This window comes from Epinephelus moara, chromosome 18, assembly GCF_006386435.1.
Source record: "Epinephelus moara isolate mb chromosome 18, YSFRI_EMoa_1.0, whole genome shotgun sequence".
NCBI lineage: Eukaryota > Metazoa > Chordata > Actinopteri > Perciformes > Serranidae > Epinephelus > Epinephelus moara.
The window spans coordinates 26,263,685-26,290,124 of record NC_065523.1 but is presented as its reverse complement, the minus strand read 5'-3'; the positions used below and the strand labels follow the sequence as shown (position 1 = coordinate 26,290,124).

General features: G+C 43.5%; 1 protein-coding gene across 5 annotated transcripts in view; it reads left to right on the top strand.

Annotated features, from left to right (window-relative positions):
* The window catches only part of LOC126404882 (septin-9-like), a 115,616-nt gene extending 103,260 nt beyond the window's left edge, over positions 1-12,356 (top strand). For all 5 annotated transcript variants that reach the window (XM_050068259.1, XM_050068262.1, XM_050068260.1 and 2 more), the window contains 8 exons: positions 1,384-1,512; positions 2,051-2,132; positions 2,451-2,588; positions 6,237-6,354; positions 7,150-7,245; positions 8,150-8,246; positions 9,207-9,258; positions 10,879-12,356. In XM_050068259.1, coding sequence (XP_049924216.1) covers positions 1,384-1,512; positions 2,051-2,132; positions 2,451-2,588; positions 6,237-6,354; positions 7,150-7,245; positions 8,150-8,246; positions 9,207-9,258; positions 10,879-11,020 — 854 coding nt within the window. In that variant the 3' untranslated portion in view covers positions 11,021-12,356. The remainder of the gene's footprint in view (positions 1-1,383; positions 1,513-2,050; positions 2,133-2,450; positions 2,589-6,236; positions 6,355-7,149; positions 7,246-8,149; positions 8,247-9,206; positions 9,259-10,878) is intronic.
* Positions 12,357-26,440: the final 14,084 nt, after the last annotated feature.

The following is a 26,440-nucleotide window of genomic DNA, read 5'->3' as shown; positions in this document are numbered from 1 at the left end:
ACACACACACACACACACACTCACACTCACATCTCAACAGTAGACAGGCCACCATAAAACTCACACCACCTCCCTACTGTATCCTGTCTCCTCTGGGTGATGTTGAGGCGGTTGGTCGTGTTTCATCCACAAATAAAAAGTCTTATTTAAGAAGCAGCCTCAGGGTTGAGACGGAGTTATGTAAAGTTGTGGAGGAAATGGTAAACAAAACTAAACAAATTTGGTTTCCATGTTCAGGTGGAATTATATACCAGCAGATAGAAATAAGAGAGCAGTGCAGGAGGGAGTTACACTTTTTATTTTGAAGACATTAAATCGATTTTGTTATTAATTTTGTCTCGTCTTCATCAAGAAAAAAGATTGTCACCAGATTTAAATCTGTACTCTTATAGCGTGGGACTTTGGCACTACATTACTGTTGTGATAGTTGGTGAGAGAATGTTGGACCAAGACACTTTGGGGAATACAGCTGTTCAAGAAAGTATGTAAGCCGTTGCATCAATGCTGCCAAAGTTTAATAGTTGATCAAATCTGAATTTTGCATGTCAAAATCTACAGCTGTTCTGTACTGATTCTGCAGATCAATGTTTGCATGTAAAGTGTGCTGCCAACTGCCTGAACATGCGACTTTGTTTGAGAGTGCGTCTTCATAAATCAGTGAAGGTCTCGATGTTGACTTAACCTGAGGTTGAACTTTGGATGGTCGCTGCCCAGTGGGGCCCTCCAAACTCCTCTTCATTAACCCGTGGTGATGTTAGCATGATGCACAGGGGTCACAGAGGGTCTTGTCCGCATAAACAGACGGCTGATGATGACTCACAGATAGGGAGTCTCTCTGGTTCATCACCCCTAGTGCATCTTATCCAGATGGAGAGCAATTTATCAGCTGACTGCGATGTGAACTCGAAGACTCACTGCATTATCATGCCCTTGCAAGGAAACAGCAACCCAGAATTAGAAACTGAAGGTAGCATTTAAGATCGTATAGCTTCAGTGTTCAGAGGATTCTTGAGCGCTGGTTGCTGAGTGCACATTAATTCAAGCCTTCTGGTTGTTTTAGAAAAAAAACCTGGTTTACCTTGGATCCAATCTGTCTTATTGATGGTGTGTTTGGGTTGCAGTCATGTGTACTGATGAATTTGCTGGCGGTGTTTGTGCAGACAGACACCTGCAGCTTGTCACTGCTTCAGCCCAATAAACCCACAGCGCGGAGTCGTCCAAACTGTCATGGAAATAACGGACCTTGTTTGGGTTTATTATGGCACCTATGTAACCGTGTGTAGGCTGTTCGGTACCTATAGCACAAGCCAACACTGTAGGGGGGAAAAAAATGTCATCTTGAAATGTGTGTTTGTTTCTCTCTGACTGTATTTTCGCTCACAGGGCAGAGTGGCCTGGGAAAGTCGACTCTGATGAACACACTGTTCAAGTCTAAAGTCAGCCGTAAGTCAGTGCTGGCTACAGCCCAGGAGAAGATCCCCAAAACGATCGAAATAAAGTCCATCAGTCATGGTATGTCTCTCTTGAAGCCCTCGACTCTTCTCTGTGTCCCTTCTTTTTGGCTGTTTTCTGTCCATCTGTATTTGTAGGTCTGTTGGCCAAAATACGTCCATCTCATACTCTGCTATTTTGTAGATTTTGTCTGCTCTTCTCTTTCCTTCTGTAATACACATCTCTTTTCAGCCATGACAAAGTCTTACATACTGCTTGTCTAGTCACTCCAATCATTTACAGTTACCTCTTCCTCCATTTACATCTCTACTTTTCTTTAATTCTAAATACTGTAATCACGACTGTAACAATCTTTTGAATATATCATATTTAAAGCCTCTTAAAACCGGCCCATTTTCAACTTGGCAGCTGTTTTGAAAATGTTCTCAAATTTATGAGCAATAGTTTCCTCAAATCTGTTTCTGGATAGATTGCAGGCAAGAAACAAGCGAGCTGTGCTACATTTTATAAATCTACAACTTCTGGTTCAGTAGCAGTTTATAAAGTGTACAGATATGTTCGACATAATAATACAGAGTGTGTGTTTCTCTGTGTACAGACATCGAGGAGAAGGGAGTGAGAATGAAGCTGACAGTCATTGACACGCCAGGATTCGGAGACCAGATCAACAATGAGAACTGGTATGTTACAATTCTGCCATCACTGTGTTGGCTATATAAACAGTGAAACATCTGAATCGCATCTAACCAGATGTCTCTGCCTTTCTCCTTACTTTTCCTGTTATCTTACTTTTCCTGTTCTCTGTCACTCTTCATCCTTATCTTCCTCCTCTCACTCTCCGCTCCCCCCCTGCTTCCCACATCCTCCTTTTACCCATCTACCCCTTCTCTTCTTTATCTCCCTTTGTCTTGCTTCCTCCTTCCTTCACTTATCTGTCCAACTCTTTCCTCTCTACTCCTCCCTCATCGTACTCTCAATCCATCCCTGCCGTGGTCTAGCTGGCAGCCCATCATGAAGTTCATTAATGACCAGTACGAGGCGTACCTGCAGGAGGAGATAAACATCAACAGGAAGAAAAGGATTCCAGACTCCAGAGTCCACTGTTGCATATACTTCATCCCCCCGACCGGACACTGGTAAGGACACATTCAAGCTTGGTTAAATATAGACGCCTGAGTACAAGTGCACTCAAGTTGAACGCACACAAATAAGAAAGCCTGAGTATTGATTCTCCCTTCTTCTTTTTTATCATCACCCAACACAACAACAGTAAAATGATATCAGTGCTGTCATCAGTTGCCCTTAGAAGAGAGAGCAAACAATGTGTTCAACACAATGTGTTCAACACTTATGGCAAAGACACTTGATCGCTTACTTGTCAAGAGCTAGATGAGAAGATTGAAACTACTCACATGTATCAAAAGCAAATTTGTGCCTAGGAAACCAAAGGCATGACCCGACCTACTCTGCCTTACTCTGTGTCTGATTGGCTTACCCTGACATTCTTCCCGTAACCCTAATCAGTCTCACTCCTCCTGCTTAAACCCAACCAACCCAACCACTAACCCTTTTTAGATAGAAATTGTGCAAATTTGCAGGAAAGCCCAATCAGTCTTCTTTCAGCATTGGCAGTATAAAAACAAAATTGGGAAGTGCGGCAAAATGCCGCCTACCTACTTTTGTTTATGGGGCAATGGGGGGCGTGAGCAAGTAACTAAATGTGTAGCTCAGCGTGTGTGTGTGTGTGTGTGTAACCAGTGACGTGGGAGGGAAGCCGCGGCTGGTCAGTCCTTCGGCGATTCTCTCGTAAGTCGGCCCGTTCTTCACCGTCCCCATCATCTGAAGGTTAATGGCCTCTTCGTTTGCGAGGGCAAGGAGGGTGCACAATTCCTTGTCTCCCCAGTTGCTCATCTTTACAGTGTCTGTCAGGTTTGCGTTTCCCTCTTGCTACTAGCTGCTCACTAATTCCTGCTATCAGCTGTTTCCTGTTTATCCACCACCAGTGGGTCGCACATGCAGCGTCATCAACAGCTCCTCCCACAAGTCATCAACAGCCCCTCCCGTTGTGGAAGGCCGCTCTGTCTTTTTAAACTAAAAGGGTTCTGCCAATATGTCTACCCTATGAGGCTGAAAATTGGGCACCTTGGATCAACTCGCCAATCTGGCTCTGTGTGTCTAAACGCTCGCAGCTTGCCGGCAAAACGGCCCAACATTCCCTGAAAATCTGGCAGTGTAAAAGGGGCTAATGAGTACTAGCCAATCAGAGGAAGAGTAGGGTGGCTCATACCTTCGCTATCCTAGGAAATGCGAATTTACTAGCACCAGCGTGAGCTTTTGTATCTCAGTTACCCACCATGTGTTACATTGAATACGCGGAGGACGAAGAATCCAAAAACGTAGAAACCTCTTGATAAATTGGAGATAAAAGGGGGCATGCAGTATAATCCCAAGTCTCATGTATCCAGTTGTATGCTCACTACTTCACAAATGCATGCAAGTAGCATGCCCTGAGCATACACACGCATATGAGCTCTGCTGTGAGACTGTTTTTACTGACATGTTTTTAATTGTAATGTTTTAGCGAAAAAGCTATTGTGTTTGGGAAGTCTTGAGCATACGACTGGATAAATAAGACTTAGATTGTACGACATGAGTGCTGTGAGAGTTTGTAAACAGGTGCTCATAGTATAGTTGTAGTTTTGCTTTTGGTTAACCCGGCCCCCCTTTACTGCAGTTCATCAAGAAATTTTCCTGTCTTTGGATTCTTTGTTCACCGTGGAGGCATGCGAGAAAAGAAAATTACGAATTTAACGTAGCTGTTGGAGCCACAGTAACATTCTCTGTATTTAATAATGATGGTGACTTCATGTAAAGAGATGTAGTTTCGTTTTTTGTACACGGGATGGCGCAGTAGAACAGGAAAACACAGGTAATGTAGGTAAGGTGCAGGGGATGAACAGCAGGTGTGTGACGGGTCAGGCAAACAGTTTTTTGACCATGTTAAGTGTGGCAGCATGAAGAGTTTATAGCATGTTGAAACTGAAATTGATGAATGGAAATTTACCTTCGACGGACACTGAACTGTTGAATGGACACTTATATGTGATGGACTCTGAAACTGTTCAGTGGAAACTTACCTGAGATGAATTATGGACATACAATGTTTCACCTGTGTGGTGAGCACGTTTTAAAACAAATGGGTCACCACACTCAAAGAAACCTGTCGAATTGGACATTGGTTTATTGTTGTTGCCCAGGAACAGGCGTCCAAACCAGTTCTCCCCATTCACACCTCAGAGGCCTTAAATGTAAAGTGTTTTATTTAAAGACTCTAAAGTAACACATGGTGAGATATTGATATACAAATGACAAGTCTGCGGGTGAAGTATTCCTTTAAAGGTGCCCTGTGGAGTATACAAACAAAAGTTTAATTGAGCTCTACTCACCAGAACACATTGTGTGCAACTCTGACGTCTAACTAAAGTGTTGAATGCATTTCCATTCTCATAAACCATTGCTACTACTAGGATGAGTACTTAGGTGACAATAGAATGACAATAACTGACACTTTAACAGCTACCATTGTTACAGGCAGTAACCGTGTGTTAAACATGTGATAAGATATGACATATAGATAGATACAGATTTCCTTTGTTAGTTCTCAAGCTATTCAGCGTAAAGCAATGTGAAACATCTCTCTGCTTTCTTACCCCGCATATCGAACACACACACGCCCACACACATTTCCGCTCAGCACGATGCAGCATATCCCAGAACACCAGTTCATCACACACACATACACACACTGGAAAGATGGGCTGCCTTCGCCAGGCCCTGAAGCAGCACAATGTCCCAAGTTTCTTTCCCTGGATCTCTTACAGACACACACATCTGGCTCTGATCGAACTGCATAAACTGCCGTCCCTCTCCACACTGTGTTGGTTCAGCCCCTCACTGTTCAGAGCTCAGGGGGTTGGCGTATACTAGGAGAAAAAATCAGGGGCAGAGTGCACACAGTCTTGTGTGTCCATCAAGTGATAGATTCACTGCGCATTTTATAGCTTTTGCATTTGTGTAACTCTAGTTGAGTGGAGCGGCCAGGCTTGGGAAAATGTTGAAAGCAGCTGTGGATTGTCAGCCTCGTTTGTGCACACACACACACACACCCACACACACACACACACACACACACATATACAGACACACAGTTGACCCTGAAGCACCATTCAAGTNTGTGTGTGTGTGTGTGTGTGTGTGTGTGTGTGTGTGTGTGTGTGTGTGTGTGTGTGTGCGCCCCATCTAGCAACGTTTCATGTTGATCCAACAGCGCAGATGTCACATGGGCTGGCCAGCAGCTGCTCAAGGATTGCCTTAAAAAGTCTAATGGGAGAGAGGAAGGAAGGACAAGAGAGACAGAGAGTCCGCGTGGGTGTCTGGGCGCATGCAATCAATTTTGCACTTTTGTCTTTTTGAGCGTACTCTTGCATGAGTGCACAAGGCTCCTTGTTGAGGATGGCCAGTCTTTGGTGAAGTGCTGTTAGCCAGGCCAGGATCCATGACCATAAACACATGCAGGACAGGCCTCAAACCAACAACAAGTCCTTTCAATCTCATCAGGTAGCTGTTCACACATCATGGGTGCAACAGCTTGAACTGTAAATACTGTATGTTACAGTAGTTCCTCCATCTGGGAGAATTGTAAGGAACATCCGCCCCCTGGTGGAGAAGTTCTGTGTTACAAATCGTCTCATGTTGTTTTCCTGTGTCGTCTCTTTCTCTCTCAGTCTGCGGCCTCTTGATGTGGAATTCATGAGACGTCTCAGTAAGGTGGTCAACATTGTCCCAGTCATAGCCAAGGCAGACACACTCACCCTGGAGGAGAGGGACTTCTTCAAAAAGAAGGTAACATTTGTCTGGTGCTATTGTTTTTTAATGGATCTCTGTTTTATTCTGAGCAAAACTTCTCCTCTTTCTCCCGTTAAATAAACATCTATAATCTAGAAGCGTCCTCTTTTTGTCTCTCTCTCTTCATGCTTGCATTTTTCCATGATTGTGGAGCAGTAACCAGAGATAGGATAAGTTCCTGTGGTTTTCTTTGGTGGTTCATTCTTGAGCTCTCTCCTCTCTCTCTCTCTCTCTCTGGACAGTCACAAAACATGGCTACCTTCCAGCAAGAGCACAACAGCATCTCTCTCTGTCTTCACCCTTTACTTTCTCCACTTCCTCTACACGGTTAATAAGGCTGCAGTCGTTCATTTGAATGTTTTTATTGGCTGTCTTTAAGGATCTCAGGACTTTCCCTCCTCTCATTAGCAAAGAGGAGGCTAAACTTCCCCTTGGTTTGTGTGTGTGTGCACGTGTGTGTGTGTGTGTGTGTGTGCATGGCAGACGTGTTGTGTGCACAGGTTTATGCAAAGGCATCCATCTTGTGAGGTTTTGTTGTGTTTGTATACAGAAAGCGATTAACGACTAAGCCCAAACTTTTGGGGTAGATTAGAAGGCAGATTAGTGTTAATACCACCTTAATCTGTACACCGGGCAGATTCAGATACATTTGTTTGATGTCTCTCAAAACTGCATCAAGCACGTGTGTCTCATTACTCCCGCAATTAAAGGCCTTGGTTTGTATCCTTTGAAAACTGCAGTGGGTTCAAACTTTGTCGTGTTTCTCTCTGTGTTTGAACATGCTCTCACCAGATCAGGGAAGAGCTGCGAGCCAACGGGATTGACGTGTACCCTCAGAAGGAGTTTGACGAGGATGCTGAGGACAGAATGATCAACGAGAAGATCAGGGTGAGGGCATCACTTCAAAGCAATTACAGATGTACAGCCAACATTAAAACCACTGACAGGTGAAGTGGATAACATCGATCATGTGGTCACAATGCAGTGTTCTGTGGAGGAACCTTTTGTCTTAGCATTTATGTGGAAGCCACCCGACCCACCTAAAGAATGTTGCAGACCAAGTACACCCCCTCATGGCAACACCACTCTCCAATCCACCACTTTACAAAGCAAAAACTACTCAAGGTGTCAAGGTTGCTTCCGAATTCCCCAGATCCCAATCTGATCAAGAGCCCAGTGACATACCCCACCCACAACTCAAAGGATCTGCTGCCAAAGCCCCAGTGTCAGACACCACAGGACACCTTCACAGCTCCTATGTCCATGCCTCGAGAGGTCAGAGCCACAGCCAATCCACAGAGGCCCCACCATGGATTGGACCTGGTTCTTGAGTACCGCACATCCCGCAGATGCTCTATCAGATTGGGTTCTGGGGAATTTAGAGGCCAGGTTGACGCCTTGAGCTCTGGTCACATTCCTCAAACCATCCCTGAGCAGTTTTTGTGGTGTGGTATGGTGCAGTGTCTTGCTTGGGGGACCACTGCCATCAGGGAGTGCTGTTGCCATGTGTTTGGGTAGGTGGTGTCTACATGAATGCCAGGACCCAAGGTTTCCTGGCAGAACATTGCATTGAAACAAGATAATCGATATTATTCACCTCACCTGTCAGTGAATTTAATGTTGAGGCAGATCAGTGTATGTGGCAAAGACTTGTGAATCTATTATCCTCATTTATGCTCTGACATGCTTTTACACAGAGCAGCGTCATCCTGAATCCATTCAGTCGTTGTTAATTTACTTAAGTTGAGTAATTTCTGACTCCATTGTCTGTTGACCTTTGACCTGTGAGCAGGAGATGATCCCATTTGCTGTGGTGGGCAGCGACCAGGAGTACCAAGTCAATGGCAGGAGGCTGCTGGGGAGGAAGACCAAGTGGGGAACCATTGAAGGTACAGCTATCTCCTCCCATTTCACTCCCTGCTTCCCCCTGTATTGTTCTTCTATTTAAATTTGTTGTGGGAGACAGTGTCAGGACAGAGTCTAACCAACTAACCCGGAAGTGGTTTTGTTGAGAAGACAAAAGGGAGATGGGTAGAGACCTCAGTGAGTCAGTCAGTCAATAAAACAATGCTCCATTCAGTCTTCAGACTGGTGTCGTGTGCCATGCAGCTGTCTCAGCAGACACAGTCTGTCTGAAGAGGCCTGATTTGTTTGCTTGGCGTCCACACCCCACACATCCAGCTTTGTATCACAAAGGATACACTGTGGATGCTCACATAGGGAATAGGAAAACGTTGACACGGCACATTTTTAAGGGTGCAGTTTTTCAAATTTATTAAATCTAGCGGAAAAATCCTTGAACCTAGTGGATTAATAGTTGTGTTTAGTTAATTTGTTTTTGTTTTATTTTGAATTTAAGAGTATCATTTAGCCTGTAGTGTGTCAGTACAGTGATGTGTTTTGTTAACATCCATTCATGCTGCAGGATTCATCTTTCAATATTTAATTATGTTACCCACTCCAGACAGGAGACACCGCCCCTCTATCAAGTGTCTCATTAGGTTTCATTTCCTGCAGTGTGTGCTGTGCAGACACACACACACGCACACACACACACACACACACACACACACACACAGGGAATTCTGAGCATTTAGTCTTATCTCTCTTCAGGACAACTCTAAGAAGATAAGGATAGCAATAGAGATCTCTGCTGGTCGAGGGGCATTTGAGTGTTGAACAACACACAGTATCTCTGTATCACACTGAGATCACTCACTCCCTCTAGTGGACTGTTTAGGAAACCCAACAGCAACACAGCAGAGCTCACAGCTGTCATAATGTCTGTCTGTTGTTTTAGCTCACTTTTAATGATTTCTGATAACTCATAACTTCTGTCTCTCCTGCAGTTGAGAACATTGCCCACTGTGAGTTTGCTTATTTACGGGATCTCCTCATCAGGTAAGAGAATTTCACCTCTTTATCACAGCCTTGTGTCAGTGTGTGTTTTGTGACAAATATGTTCTGTTTTGAACAATGGTTTGCATTTGAAATGTTTTTTTCTACAAACAATACATTCAGTAATCTAGTTAAAAATACATCTATAAATCCAGCCACATTAAACTATCAAGAATCCAGAGGTTTTAACTTTCCATCTTACACTTCTGTAAGTCGCTTACTGGATCACGATTGGTTTCCAGAGTAGTTGTGGTTATCTTAAAGTTGGAGCGTGGGACTTTTACATGTAATTAAAATCTGTTACATTCAAGTCGTTGTTACCAAAATAAAAGATAAGGAAGGCTAAAACTAAAATCAAGATAATAAATAGGAAATAAAATCAATAATATAGACAGACATCTCAGATTGTCAGGATATGCTTTCTGATAGAAGTTTTTAGGAGAGAGTTAAACGAAGCCAGTGACTCAGGCAGCCTGATATCCTCGGGCAGGTCGTTCCAGAGCCTCGGTGCCCTGATTGCAAAACCTCTGTCCTCCGCTTCATTCAGTATCCATTATGTAAATAGAAGCAGGCGTGTAGCATGCGTCATATTTTCCAAAGTTTTGGTGGCATCTCGGCACGCTGAACTGCCAACTTTGTCAAATACACTGCACTGGGCTGTGGGTTTTGACTGCAGCTGTGGTGGGCCAGTCACATGTTGCATTAGATCGAACAGTAACTGTGATTGGCTGCAAGCAAAACCTTACAAATAGTTATTTTTTTTCTACATCTGGGTACAAAGGGGATCAAAGTCAGGTATCAAATGACTGGAGAAGTTTTAAAACTACTTGATACTGGGCTATTTCAGTCGGTACCTGAATGGTATCGAGTACTGGCACCCAGCCGTAGATACTATATATGTTGACAGTTTTAAATAAAGAATATTTTTTAAAAAGAAGAGGGAAGAGACCATGGTGCAAGCAGTGGAGGAAAACCCAATGACACATCCCACGAAAAGTTTCTGTAGTGTTTGCTCCAGATTAAAAACAAACTGCGCATTCAGAGGATTAAAGTAAAAAAGAGAGCGCTCCTGGAGGTGGGCAGATGGAGCAAGTTCACCTGCAGGTATACGTCACAAGCTATCGACATAGGTATGAATGACTTTTGAATCTGTTCAGTCTGCACAGATTTAGAAATTAATTCATACCTATGTCTATAAAGCTTTTAAATAATGTAAGATAATTTGCTGATTTGCATTTTTGTAGAGGCCTTTTCAGCGTTTGATATTATTACTCTATTTATCTTTTTGTGTTTTTCTGTTATTGTTATTGTAATTTCTCACTTTGTGGGACAATAAAGTCAATCTTGATCTTGATCACGTCATCAGTGTTTATGTAATTACTCTCACTGCCAGAGGGAGGGGACAAAAGTTCTGCAATCCAGCTTTAAAACTAAATTTAAGATTTAAGGAACAACAGGATTTTGTGACATCACAGAGCAATGTTTCCCTGTCTGCAGATAAATGTGAAAAAATATAATAGTGCACAGTGAAGGTCAGACACCATCAGCAGAACACATTGTTTAGTGTAAAGTCTGTCTCTTCTACTAGTCTCTAATGGGTGTGTATGTATGTGTTTCTTCCAGGACCCATATGCAGAACATAAAGGACATCACCAGCAGCATCCACTATGAAATGTATCGCGTCAGGCGCCTCAATGAGAATAACACGGGAGTGGCTCACGCCAACGGTATCCCAGAGCACCATCTTGCCGCCCACGAGATGTAGACGCCACCTGCCCCGCTGCAGATGACCTCAACTGGGTGTATTTCATTTGCTTTTAAGACTTTTGACCTTCATTGACAGTCTTCCCACCACTCCAGCCCTCCACTCCATCCAGCTTCCATCTCACAGGTGGGAAAGAAACTCAAAGCCTGCCAGAGGGACTTTATTCTCAATGACTTTCGGCGGCTGAACGGACTGTTCATGTCAGTTTATCGCCTCATTAACAAACACTATCCTCTCACTATCACTGACAAAGAGAGTGAAGAGAAGTTTGATTCTTCGTAACGTGCCGCAGCTCGATTTTACCTGCTTCCAAATCTTACAGTTAACCTCTGTGGTGCCAAACATTTAGGCATCTGCCGAACACAACGGACTGACGCTCAGTATCCTCCAGTGTCAGAACTGCCTTAACCAGTAACCTGTTAATCTTGTCCATTTTTACTTTTAAGTTTGTTTCTTAGCTTTTAAGAGTTCATGCCGTAACAGCAGCACAGTTTCCCGTCTTCATGCACACAGCTGTATCAACATATGTGGGAAGTGATGATGTTCATTATTGCACTTGATCACTACATAGTCTGTCAGTACAGCATGTTGGAAGGGGGCCAGTCAGCACTTTGCCAACATGTGACGCACACACAGTCAGTCTGTGTGACGCAGCATCAGTCAGCCCCCCCCCGGTTAAACAAACAGCACATCATATGTTCGTATCTTTTTGTCACAGGCTGCGTTTTGCTTTGTTTGTCAAATGTTCATGTCATGTTAAATACGGACGTCAGCTCCTCTGCGCCATTTTTAAATTCCCAGTAATAAATGTCATTGTTTATTAATAGAAATACCTTAAGAGTGATTTAAGATGAGTATTTATGCACGATATAAAATGTGAAAGTTTGTCATCAGTTGTGGTCCACTTAATCAGATTATTCACACACACGTACACACACAAGTGCACACACGCTCGCACACACACATGTACATTTCCTGCTTTTGGGCCCATCGCAGTGCCTTATTTATTGGAGAATGTTTGCCAGCATTTTGGCTGAAACTGGAAAGAGAGCAGGTTTGTTGGTGCCAAGTTGACGACATTTAGACATTTTAGCCAGGAAAAAAATCCAATCCTCCCCTGACGAGCCCAGTTTTTTTTTTTCTTTCCCTATTTTTCATAATATACCAAGGATCTTTATCTGTTTGAACCATATATAATTCCCTACGCTGTCACCGTCATGCTCTGTCCTGTATATTCCTCTGTGTTCTGATACATTTTTTGTACTTGTATTATTGATAACAACAAATTTTTCCTTTATGTTATTTTAAAGAAATAAAGAACTTGTAAATATATAATTTTTTGATTACTTTTTTTTATCCTTGCTGCAAAATTTTCCTTTTTAAATCTACTGTATGCACTGTTTCAACACAGAGCCGGCCTGCAGAGGAGCCAGAGATGAGCTACCAGACTGCGTGAATTCATCAGCTCACATCCTCTCACTGCAGCAGACCACACTTAGGATAATTTTCTACTACACTGGATCCTCATAGCATTTAATCGCAGGTGTAATTCACATTCTGGAGCACTTTAATTGCCATGTCATTAAGCTTTTCCTTGATTAGCCTCTGAAATCAATATGGCCGCCTGCTAGGTCAGTGCATGGCTGATTAGCACTAATTGCTTGATGCATAAGTGCGTGTTTTCTTCCTTAGTAAGAGAGATGGGAGAAGACGCGTCCTGAGCTCCAGTCAAGGCCTCAGATCAGTGTGGGGGTGTGCAGACGTCAGCGTCCTGAGGTACTGGAACAGAATGAAGACAAAGTTGACAAACTGATGTCAAAGAAAAATGGCTACAACTGCAGAGAGTTCATTTTAAAGGGACAGTTCATCCCCAAATAAGAAAAATATACTTTTCCTCTTACCTGTCGTGCTATTTATTAATCTAGATTGTTTTAGTGTGATCTTCTTAGCGTTGGAGATATCAGCCGTAGAGATGTCTGCCTTCTCTTGAATATAATGGAACTAGATGGCACTCAGCTTGTGGTGCACAAAGTACCCCAAAAAATACATATGAAAAACTCAACAGCAATGTCTCTTTACAGAAATCATGACCCAGTTACTCAAGATAATCCACAGACTTTGTTGTGAGCAGTTTCATGTAGGAACTATTTTCTTTCTACCGCCAACTGTATCACTGCACATCTTCTCCTGGATGAGAGGCTCGTGCTCTTGACATGCGAGATGAGCTGTAACGGTAGTTAGCTCAGTGGTGCTAGGTCCATCCATTTATCCATCCATTTTCATCCACCTATCCAGGGCCGGGTTGCACGGACAGCAAGTCGAGCAAAGCACCCCAGACATCCCTCTCCCCAGCAACACTTTCCAGCTCCTCCTGGGGGATCCCAAGGCGTTCCCAGGCCGGATGAGATATGTAATCCCTCCAGTGTGTTCTGGGTCTGCCCCGGGGCCTCGTACCAGTGTGACGTGCCTGGAACACCTCTAACGGGAGGCGCCCAGGAGGCATCCTGATCAGATGCCCGAACCACCTCAACTGACCCCTTTAGACACAAAGGAGCAGCAGCTCTACTCCGAGCTCCTTAACCTATCTCTAGGCTGAGCCCAGCCACCCCACGGAGGAAACTCATTTCGGCTGCTTGTATCCGATCTCATTCTTTCGGTCACTACCCAGTGGTGGTAGGTCATTGATTTGTAAAGAGAACTGCAACAGCATTGGAGGTGGGACCCTGTTCATTATTATGAAAGTTGCTCGGTGATGCTTGAAGCAAAAATGTTCACCTGCTGCAGATAAAATTACCCAGATGATCGGCAGTGCTGCTGCGTCATTGGGCCCACAGAAGAGGCGCAATGGAGACTTCCACTTTTGCACTCTGCCATCTTGAATGGGGAGAAAAAATGATCTCTTCTAGACTTTCCAAATGTTATCAGACCAAATAGATCAAATCCTGATAGTCAAGGCCTTTGCATGCTGAGTCCATTTTCTTAGGATGCGTTTTTTTAATCCGTCATCCGAAAAAACGTTGCAACGCACAGAAACCTTGCGCACTGATTCCAATGCATTTTATTGTTATGTTCATTGTGAAAATTCACGATACATGACAAAATGAAAACACATTTCCCTCTCTGCCTCTCTCCTCTGGAGTTACCTATCTGTCATCACTCCCTTCCTGCCTTTCATTTGGCACCGCAGCTGCATGAAGGGGCGGAGCTGTCCTCCACATTCTGTGTGCAGTCCAAATCCTCCTCATCATCATCATCATCCACCTGAATATTACTGTCTGACCTGTTGAAAGTAGTTATCTGAGTTATGAAATGATTCTGTGCTCCTCTGTCTTGACATGACTGTGTCCCGCTGCCACATTTACTTCACTGGTACTTGGTCAAACGCAGAAAATCAAACCTGTTCCGAAAATTTTAATGACGGACAAAAGTTTAGGATTTAGTGTGCAAACGTGATTGACACAACGTGAGGTTGTATTTAGTTTAAGACGTGCCACAATTTTAAACGAAAAAAAACGGACTTGGTGGTTATGACGTTTAAAAAAAATGTTACCGCTTATTTGCAGACATCTCTTTCACAGTATATGGGGAAAAAGTCCGTCATGTGGGCCCAATAGCATCACGTGCTTTGAGCGCCACAAGCCATCTAGTTCTATTATACTGAAGAGAAGGCAGACATCTCTATGGCCGATATCTCCAGCACTCTGTAACTGACACCAAAACAATCTAGACTGATAAAAATCATCAAGGTAAGAGAAAAATATGTGTTTTTGATTTTTGGTTGAATTGTCCCTTTAAAGAACTTAACGCTTGATATAATTAACCTTATAGAAATATTAAAGTGTCCAAACTGGAAGCTGAAAAAAAATGGTACAGGAGGTGCACAACAAAGTGATGGTGGTGACATCTCATAGTCAGAATAAAAAGACGAAGATAAATGCTGTGTGCGTGTGAATGTGGGAAAAATCAGTTGCTGATCTGAGGTCAAATTGTCATAGCAAACTTGACGCAGTCATGTGACCTGACAGGTTATCCCAATCATTCTCTGCAAGTGTCAAAATGTAACTTCAGCTCAGATGTTTGCAATCTTATGTTCCGTGTACATCAATTCCCATTTTCCCCACGCAGAGCGCTTCAAAATGGCGACTCGCTGCTTTGCTCCTCAAAATGGCGTCTGCCGTGCCCTGTCTTCTTCAGCTGTATTAAGATGGCACACGCCTGCAACGCCCACGGCCCCCCAACCCTCCAGCAAACCCTGTGCCCTCAACTCATGAGATGAGACCCCCACATTCTCATACTCCCCTTCTCCAACTCCCTACATGTCCCCTGGGAACAAGCGGCAGAGAAGCAGCTGCATCTCTACTCTCGCTGGCCGTGGCTCGTCCCCTCCCTACATGCCACCCAGCAGTCGTCCTGTTGGCAGCCACCCAGCGCTTCACCGCCTGCCTTAATGACATTCATTAATGAGCTGCATTCTTTCTGGATACTAATGAAGTCGGGCGACTCAGACAGACACAGAACCTGTGTTGGTTGGAGTTTGTTTACAAGCTGTGTGTCTGTGTAGAGGCACATGTAGAGAGTTGTATCTCAGCTTTTAATGTCATGCAGACTGTGGGGATATTTCTGCTTGGATGCACATTGAGTTTTACACACTGAGTATATAAACTTGTACACGTGCTCCAGACTGCGCCATGCCAGCTGTTTTTAATGCTTGGTGACACCTTAACAGCTTTGCCACTCTGCTGCCAGACTGCACTGCAGATTCAAGCGTGTCATCCACCGTCGCACAACATTTCTAGATAGACAGCAGACCACTATTGGACGGGTATTAATAGTGAAGGGCATGCTTATTGGGCAAACTTGGCACAGTGTGATGGATGGGACCTATCAGAGCAGAGCGAGCCCTCTGAACAGGAAGCATTTTGACGAATACTCAGCCTAATGTGTGACTGCATGAATATGCATGAGGTGGTTATAGTAGTGTAGCACTATATTTGGGGGAGGGGAGTGCTTGGAATTTAAAGGAATTCTTTGCTGATTTTCAACCAGCTTTGTATCATAACAATGTGGGTAGTGTGTGTAAATGATGTATGGTAAACATCCCTCCAATTTAACAGCACCTCGATCTTCCTGCTCATCTCTAAATCCCCATCGGACTGAGTTTGGTTCGTTTGGGCAGGTGTAAACACAGCAATCGCACTTGGGTGCACACCAAAACAACTGGCCGGAGACCTTCTTGAAGAGGTGGTTTCTGTCCGGTTACAAACGAACTCATGTGCGGTTCGTTTGGGTCCATGTCATTGGTCCGACAGCCCATTAGTCTGACGGTCCGCGGTGCTGAACGGCTCCCGGCGGGCGTATTTCTACCTTGATGGTGCGCCGCGACCGGCTCTGGGTCAGCTGGGAAAGGCTTGAGGCGAAGCAGGCTCACAGCTTATGTGTTTGCCACTTTCTTTTTTCATTTTAACCCACACCATGATCTTTTCCTGACCCTAACCAAGTGGTTTTTGTGCCTAAACCTAACAGACNNTCAACTAGCGTAGTTGTCCCTCCATTGTGACATTAGAAAGTGTCACATTTATCTTGCAAGTGTACTCTTCTTCAACGTTTTGTTTACTTCCTGGATTTTTCCTGCATGGAAATTCTGACCAATCAAGAGCAGCTTTCTCACACAAGGCATTTTATCTGGTCCGCTTGTAAATGCTGCCGTGAGAACATGAACCAACTCTAGACAATTATGCACCTTTGAAACAAAATTAGTCCCTGATTCAGACCAAAGCAAGACAACTCTAGGTCTGAAAGCACCCTGAGAGACATTCAAGTTTTGTTCTATGACACAAAATACGTCAGTAAATACCCCACTTGTAAATCTTGATGCCTTCATGTGTCTTCAAAAAGGTAGTTGCTAACAAGTGATGTGTCGTTCTTATCGGGTTATCAGGAACTAGCAGATGACTCTGGTGAGAGATGGAAGGGAGCTGGGTGCTTTACAGTGAATAAGGACTGGTGTGAAGGTGGAAATGAGAGGTGTTGTCCTGGTCCTGCTGTGGATCACTGCGTCCGTACACTGCCAGCTGCAGAGCTGCACTGCTGGTGTTTGGGAGGAACAACCATGCAGCCATCTTGTTGAGGTCGGGATGTGTGGACAGTTAAATCATTCCACAGCCAGAAACCACGGATTACCAGAACCACCCACAAACATGGACAGTTATAAAGCAGCAGCCAGCAATATAAGAAGACATGCTAAAGGACTTAATTACACTGCAAGTTTCACTGGAGTTGTACCTTGTATAATTCCATGTGACGAATATATGATTGAAGTGGCTAAATTAGACTACACAGCGTCATCACACCATCATCGACCATGATGTAGTCTGTTCATAACCTAACATTAGCTTTTACTTTTGCCGATTGTATTTATGCTTCAAAAATCAAAAAGATAGTGTTCAGTTGTGACGATTATCTTGCCAAACAAAACATGAAAGCATCATAAACGTTTGTTTGCTACGGAGCTTATTTTCTGCAATAATCAAAAATCCAATGGAAAAATCCCATTAGCTTTTTGACGAGGGAACCAGGGCGATGCTAAAGTCTGTATCCACCTAGAAAAACAGAGTCTTTATTGTGCCTCCACATTTTGTTATGCCCTCTACCAAGGACACAACGAATATAGAAGTGGATCAAGATGTAGACTTGCAGACCAAACTTAGATCAAATGGGCAGCACTGATCAAATATAACCCAAGATTCTGTTGGTGTATTGACTATTTGTCACCTAAAATGTCTTCGAAGAGATATTTAAGTTAACTGTTTGACTGTAATACAAGAATGTTTGAACAAGAAGTTGGCACTGCACTGTTTCCTGTGTTGTAGAAAGGCTGAAAAACTGAGATTAAACGGTAAAAATAAGCAGCATTGATGAAATATGAACCAAGATTCTGTTACTGAGTTGCCTTTTTGTCGCCTAAAATGTTTCCAGAAACATATTTTATTTTACTGTTTTACTGTAATCTGAGATTGTTCGTTAGCAGCCAGCCGCCATATTGTTTCTTGTGGAAAAATGGCCAAGCTCGCATTACATCACACACTACTGGCAGCGTTGATTGCCCCGGTGTGGTGCAGTGCATTCTGGTGTTTGTAGTTTGCCGTGGTCCTTTTTCTCTGTTTTCTCTGATCTTGAAGCACCAATTTCCAAAGTATTTATATGTTTCTACTGCATAGGTGACATACTTATTTCATTGCCATATCTAATGCTAAACTACAAGCTGATTTTGCACATCTACATTATATGAACTTGGCTGTTCTTGACGGAGGGACACTAATATGAATGCATGTGCTCCACATGAGTTGCCTGCTCTCATGCAGCGTCCTCTCTACATGAAGCCGCCGAGGTGTTAGTCGACAAAGGCATTGTATTGCACCTCATTGCCATATCTTGTTATCGAGTCCGCGCAGCTCATCTGCATAGCGCCGACGTGCCACCAATTAACACCTGTTTGTAAGATGGGTATAACTATTTAGCATGCATCCCGTTAGTTTTTCCCCTTTGATTTTTTAATTAGCCAACTTGATTGCAAAATCTGTGGAGATATCTGTGCCAGTGTGACGCCTTGTGTGCATGCGCCATCATGTGCATACATTTGTTTTTAGTGTATGTTCACATGCGTCTACCTCGCCTACCCCCCTCCCTATCTCATGGCATGAGTTGTTGTTTGCCCCCATTTGTCTCCTCCTTCCCCCATCTGCTGTTTCTCCTCTCCTTTGTTGGCAGACAACTCACCTTCTCCTCCTCCATCCGTCCCTCCCTCCCTCCTTATTTCTCTCACCGATGTCAGTTTCCACCCCTTCTCTTGGCTCTGTGCCAGGCACTCAGACGTGTGTGTGGAGGGGAGGAGGGGCGGCCGTCCATATGCAAATGATCTGACTTTATGCAAATTGGCCCTGCTGTTAATTAAAAGTCAGATGCAAATTCAATTAGCTGACTGAACAGAGAGGGAGGTAGTGCGTTTGCTTGGATCGCTGTGACGCAGGTTTGGAAGAGGAAAAAAATCCCAAAACATTGTGCGGCGACTAAAGGACGGACAAACAAAGAAATCTCAGCTCAGGGTTTGGGGGGAGACGGGTTTTAATAAAAGAGTAGATACGGGGTTCATAGGGTCACTTTATTGTGGGAATAAACTCTCCCAGCTGTATATGTGATGCCGGTCACTGGCCATAACACAAGAATGCAGGAGTGTGCTGCTCTGAGCACCACTGGCATGCTGGGTGACATACACACTGGTACTGTAGAAAGCATCTGAGACAGAGAGAGGGAGATCCAGACAGAGGAAGAGAGAGAAGAGCATCGTTGGTAGCTCCTGCCTCTGGCTAATTACTGTGAGTAATTAAACTAGTCGCAGATATATGTCAACAATTATGCTGCTGTAATGGAAATTAATGCGAGCGAGCGTGTGAGTGTGTGTATGCGAACTTGTAACCGTGCATGCTTATGTGTAGAGCGTATATATATTGTTTGTCGGTCTGGAATCTGTGAGCTTTGTAAATTTTGGTCTTCGTCTCTTCTGCTGCCCTCGACTCGGCACGTGGTGGTCACTTTTATCCAAAGCAGTTTTAATTGCAAAGTGCTTTAATTGTTTTAGTGGAGGTGACCGGTTCAGAGCATCCACAGTAAGTGACGGTTTAGTGTCAGTCGTCAACCCAACCACTCACCAGATAGATATTGTATGTTCAGAAGAGTGAGACGACTGCTGAGACATACAGGAAGCAGTTTGCATGTTCACACTTCACCAGAGCGAGCTCTTAGTTCACTTCACATAGATTAAAATGAACTAGTTCATAATTCAAAATCTGAACTTTATACTAAGTTTGCCCCCTCCAGGTTGGGGGAGGGTAACTGCCTCAAGCCAGGAAGAGTTCAAGTATCTCGGGGTCTTGTTCACGAGTGAGGGTAGAATGGAGCGTGAGATGAATCGGCGGTTTGGTACAACTTCTGCAGTGACCATTGTGGTGAAGAGGGAGCTGAGCCAGAAGGCAAAGCTTTCGATTTACTGGTCCATCTACGTCCCAACCCTCACCTATGGTCATGAGCTCTGGGTAGTGACCGAAAGAATGATGTCGCGGACACAAGTGACCGAACTGAGTTTCCTCCGTGGGGTGGCTGGGCTCAGCCTTAGAGATAGGGTGAGGAGCTCGGACATCCGGAGTGAGCTCGGAGTAGAGCCGCTGCTCCTTTGCATTGAAAGGGGTCAATTGAGGTGGCTTGGGCATCTGATCGGGATGCCTCCTGGGCGCCTCCCGTTAGAGGTGTTCCAGGCACGTCCCACTGGTAAGAGGCCCCGGGGCAGACCCAGAACACACTGGAGGGATTACATATCTCACCTGGCCTGGGAACACCTTGGGGTCCCCCAGGAGGAGCTGGAAAGCGTTGCTGGGGAGAGGGAAGTCTGGGGTGCTTTGCTTGGCCTGCTGCCCCTGCGACCCGCCCTCAGATAAGCAGATGAAAATGGATGAATGGACTAAGTTCACAGTCCCAAAAACATAACTTGTCCAGTTCATGTCTGCTGCTTCTTTTTTTTCTATTTAAATAATGAAATTAAATCTTGTGAGCATCATTCACTCGCTGATATTTCCCAAAACTGGTCAAAATGCTTTGACTCAATGTGTCGTTTCAAATTTGCGTTCAGTTTAATAACTGCATGTGTGTATTTATATCTACCTCGTGTTTAGATGAGAATAAATTTAACAAACAAAAACTATATTATGGCTCCAAATGTACACTCATTCTGAATTTGATGCCTGCAGCAGTTTCCAAAGAGGTTGGGACAGGGTCATGTTTTCTCTGTGTTACATCACCTTTTCTTTTAACAACACTCACTAAGTGTCTGGGAACTGAAGACAGTAATTGATAAAGTTTTGAAAATGAAATTCCTTTCTCAAGATTTACAAGCAGGCCCTGTTTATGTGGAAGAATGGGCCACAATCCCACTCTAACACTGTGGGATTATTTTCTTTATACAGGAAGCACCTTGAAGCTGATGTTGCAAAGAAAAGCTTGTCTAAGTATTAAATAAACTTAAGTTAGTGTGTTCATTCCTTTTTTACAATGGTCATTCCACTTTATTGCTTATTATTTTTACAGATTTAAATGTTGCAGTTTCTTTATCAGTATAGTTTTATTAATGTCTGCTCTAAATTTAATGTGAATAGCTGCATTGGAAAAAATGGACATATTGAAAACTTTATTCTCACTGTATGTCTAAGAGGATTCGCAAACCATTGCATTTTGTTCCAACTTTTTCAGAATTGGGATTTTAAAAGTCCTTCAAATATCCACATGAATAAGGGACACTAGGACCCAGGCACAATTTGGCCAGTCTAGGTGAGCACACCTGAACTGTTAAAAAGCTCATGGAGCGCAAGTGTGTCAGTCATTCCTGCTCCACAATTACTCCTGTGACATGCTTCCCTGGTGAGCCAAACAAATTTTGTGTTTTAAATAGAACTGGTTTTTATTAAGCTAAGGCAGGGGTGCACATCAACCCTGAGGGACTGGATTTTTATTTAAATATTGAATTATTATTATTTTTTTTATTACAAAATGATTATAAAATGTGGGTCTATTTTTTTTTTCTGTAAAAGATCGTAACAGTCCAGGAGTAGTGACAGTAGCAAGATACGAGTGTCTCTTTAATATCAAACTGTGGCTGCCTGTGGACAAACTGAGATAAACACGTGCTGCGTTCAATTCACAGGCAATGTGCTGGTTGCTGTTTACTTTAGATTGTTATTTTTAAATAGTTTTACCTGTGTTTCAATAGATTAAACATATTAAATTACAGTTTTATCTTTCTCGGTGCTGTGGCTGGTGCAGTGGGAGTTCACCTGTTGACTTGCGGTGATGTAATTTAAGGTTTGTTGTGGCACTGGTGGTAGTTTGGGTGTTTTTCTGTGGATCAAATGGGTCTATCTTGTGTGTAGTTTTGGTTAAGCACTGTTACCTATTTTCCGTCAACATGGAGCCAGTTCTGTTCCAGTTCCCGCACCCAATTTTGAACCATTCAGAGCATATTGGCCAAAACTAAATTGGTTCAGAAGTTGAAAGTTGGTTCTCAGTTGGAACCGAAAAAAAGCAATTTTTTCTTGACCTGAGGTGCGAATGGTGATGACATCAGTGGGCGTGTCTTATTCTACAGGATAGAAAGAGAGGATGGAGAAGGCAACAACGGAGAAGTCAAGTGAGAAATCATTAGACAAAAAAGAGCGTGCAGTGCTCTCATTAGTAGCTGGTTCATGCTTGTTTTTTGGTAAAAACAAATATCTAAAATTGTATGTATATATAACTTTTAATTTCTTTTTTCTGCATTTTCTATAGATGTATTTGCAAATTAACTTAACTAAACTAAACTAATCTGTAATAATGAAACAAAATGTTGCAGGTACTCAATGTAATCTGTGATCTTGTTTCTGTTTCCTTCCGTTGCACATTTTGCGACGCCCTTCGTTGATGACACGTCATTGATCACAATGGTTCTTTGCAAAACTGGTGAAAGCATGGATTGGTTCACTAGAAGAATCCTGGTTCAAGAACAGAGCTGATTCGGTTTAAAGAGGGTTTGATAGTATACTTCCAATGCATCGGCCTGCTGATTGGTGCACCACACCCCTGCAGCAAGCCGCTTCAACTTCTAACTGCTTTTATAGAGTTGCTTTCAGTGACCCTGAGTGTAACAAAAGCCTGTTACGGTACTTTGGCCCACACTGACTGTTGGCTTTGTTACTGAAGTTCACCCATAGTCATATCAAAGTTCAGTCAGGTGTCACATGAAGCTTCAGCAGGACCGGTAGCTGCGTTATCTGCCAGTGTTGTGCTGTGTGTTTTGTCAGCAAGCCAGTTATCGTAAATCATCAGGGGCAGTAAACAGAGTGTCGCAACAGTGAACAGTGCTCACTTTCAAGTTCATAAGTTGAAAACTGAACCTAGAGTTCACCGTTCAAGGATGGGAAGGATGGGTAGGTGAGATGTGCTCGCAGTGTAACACTGCCAAGACCCAACCAACGGGGCTGATGAATGAGAGTGAGTTTGGGGATGAACAGAGCAAAAGACATGAAAAGGGATGGGAGAGAGGATGGGACAGAAAAATGGGCACAGGATGAAAAGGTGAGAAATGAAGAGAGATTGAAAGAGATTCAAGTGGACAGATTTAGAGTAGAGATGGAGGAGGAGGTGGTGTATTTCTTATTGGGGAATTTCCTCTGTCGTCTCTGTGGTGAAGTGAGAAAGTCAGGACTTCCCGTAGTTCCTGCTCTGGCTTGTCCCCAGAAGACTACGAGTCAATATGCTGTTCAAGTCCTTCACAGTGTCTGTTTTCAGGATTCACACGGGTCCTCGAAATGCCTAAAAGGTTGTGAATCTGAGAGAAAAAGATCAGGGCCTTGAAAGTTTTTGAAAAAAGACAAAAATTTAAATTAAAATTGATCAGAAATGCTTTTATGTATTTTGTGCAACAGTGTAAATTCTCTGTCTCTATTGATCAACTTAAACAATACATTGTTTTGGTGTGCTGTGTTGGTGAAGGCCACATTGTCTGAATTCACTGTAACACAGCACAATGCAGAAGTGTATAAACACTCAAGCCTCTCTCTGTTTTTAATTCTTGTAAAGCCTTCTAGTTCTCATTATAAACCTTGATCCATGTCTCAAACTATACCATGTTTTGTCTTTAAATTAGAGGGAATTGTGCCGTGAAAGTCCACAAAGTCCTTGAATTTGATGTTTAAGAAGGCGTGGGTGCTCTGTGTTTTATTTTGGCCACACATTTTTTCACTGTGGAGTATTTTATGTGTAGTTTTGTAGTCTAGGTGAACAGTGGCACCCCCAGAAAATTTTCATAGGGGTGGGCAGATGGGGCCACAAAAACACTTGGGTCCAGGTACCATGTCGGAAGGGTTACTTTTGGTTCCAGAGGTACCATACTGAAAGTGTTTGGTGGAAGCGGGGCTTTAAAGATAGTAATGTAGACCTCCAATTATTTTCGCTGGGCTATGGCCACCCTGATACAATTGCTAGCGGCACCACTGTTGGTGAAAGCCAGTTTTACACTGATATCCCCCCCAGAATTTACTTTTCAGTATTAAAACAGACCCCCTGTGGGTTTGAAAGATGAGAAAGGTTTGTAGTTTGCTAAATGAGGGGGAGGGCGTCAGCTTAGAGTTGCAGTGATTTCAATTGAGTTTAATAGTGAGGCATTTTAGCAGCACAAAAACAATGTTTGATTGTTGAAAAGAGAGCTATTTAGGAATTTGGAGAACTGAATGCAGCAAGGCCCGGTTTGTCTTTGGTGAGCTCCTCTGTAGTGTGCGTGTGTGTTTGTGTACATCATCTGCATGCAGGACTTACCGCACACCAAAAGATCCAATCAGTGTGTATGTGCCTGGGGAAAAATCCTAAATGTGCTCCTGTAGCAAGGACACGCTTGCCAGATTGGTGTTTGACTTTCCCCGCTCAAGTCCCCTGACAGCCTGCAAATTTCATCAGAGATAGGGCGAATAAAAGCCAGCCAGCTCTCTGGAAAAGACGGTTTTAAAGCCAGTTTGATGTATGCAGCCAGGTGAGACTGCAGGTGAATAGTAATGGAGGTTAAGGACAGAAACCATTCAAGCCAGAGCAGAAAACAGGAAGGTTGTTGATAGAATGGAGTGAGGAGAAGGAGCGTGTTTTCTATATACACGTAGGAAAGGAGGAGGCTGTTACAGGACATGGGCAGGTAGAAAGCAGGATGGTGATGAGATTCATGTCATAAGAAATTAATTTTCCCCATGGTTGCGCATCACTTTCAGTGGCGATACATAAGCAGGAAGACGCGGATGCTTGGATGGACACACATACATATACACTTACAGAGGCACCTCCTCCACTCGGGTGCTGATAATTGGAAAAACTAGATCGGCATGAAAAAGAAGAATGCAGGAAGGGAAAGTGTGACAGGAAGCTTGATGGCAAAGTAGACTGAGAACTCCGCAGCAGGAAAGAAGAGAGGCAGAGGCAAACAGACACACAGGAAGAAGCTGTGAGCGAGAAGCACCCTCATTTAATTTCCAACTTCTGACCTCAAAACTGACAACAATCTATAGGTGCTGCCCCCAGAGTTTCAACATCACGTCCTGGCTGATTGTCTGTCCTATCTTTTTGTCACACAGGTTATGGAAGTGCCACCAGACGTCCACAGAGACGCTGAGGACAAACACATCACAAACAGCAGAGCACAGGTCGGTGTTTCCTTTGATTTCCCCACTGGCTGTCAGTCATAACAGCCGAGTTCACCGACTTGATGAACCCCTCACAAAGCCTCTAATACCTGCCTAATTAAACAAATCTCACAGCAGGAAGTCACTGGAGATATGAAGGAGATATACCTTAAGCCCAAATATTAAAGGTCCAGTGTGTAGAATTTAGTGGAATATATTGGCAGAAATTGAATGTTTTTATGTCAGCCATGTAGATAGCTGTAGTAGTCTGCGACAAGAGCGTAGGAAAAACATCGACTTTTTAACATGAAACTGCTTTATTAAGTGTTTTAACTGGTTTAAATCACCAAGTCGATTTGTTATAAAAACCTCCTGTATGTTTGGAGCTAACATTATCAGAGAAAAAAGGGGAGCACACTGGGGATGTGCCATATCATCTCATTCAGGATAATAGCGGTATCATTTTTAATATCATATGGAAAATTCATATTGTGATAGTAGCGATATTTTGACTTGACCACGGCAACAACAAGCATGGCTGAAAGTGAAATTATTACGGACTCTGCGCTGGTTCCAAAAAGAGGAGCAGCTTCAGTAGTGTGGAATAAACTGTGGCGTCCTGAATGTTTTATGAACAGCCCCGGACTTCTCAGACTCTTTCAGCGAGTTACAGCTCAGAGGGAACTCATTCAGCGGCTCCTCCAGCAGCAGCACTGCATCTCTCCCTCTCCTCTCTCACCATGTGCACACAGGAGTCGGTGTCGTCAAGTGATTTTGTCATAAACCTATGTGACGCTCGCGGCTCGACAAAAATCTTACTATATCTTCCTATACAGTATAATGACGAAAACTCTGTCTGTGTCTGTTCCACGTTTTTCTCCTCACTGACTTGGTCAATCCATGTGAAATTTGGCACAGTGGTAGAGGGTCATGGGAGGATGCGAATGTAGCTATATTACATCAATTGGCCAAAGGGGGGCGCTATAGCAACCGATTGAAATTGCAAACTTTGAATGGGCATATCTCATGCCCCGTATGTCGTAGAGACATGAAACTTTGCACAGAGATGCCTCTCCTCATGAGGAACAAATTTGCCCCAAAAACCCATAACGTCCGGTTATATAGATTTTCCGCCATTTTGAATTTTTTGAAAAACACTTAAAATCGATCTTTTCCTAGG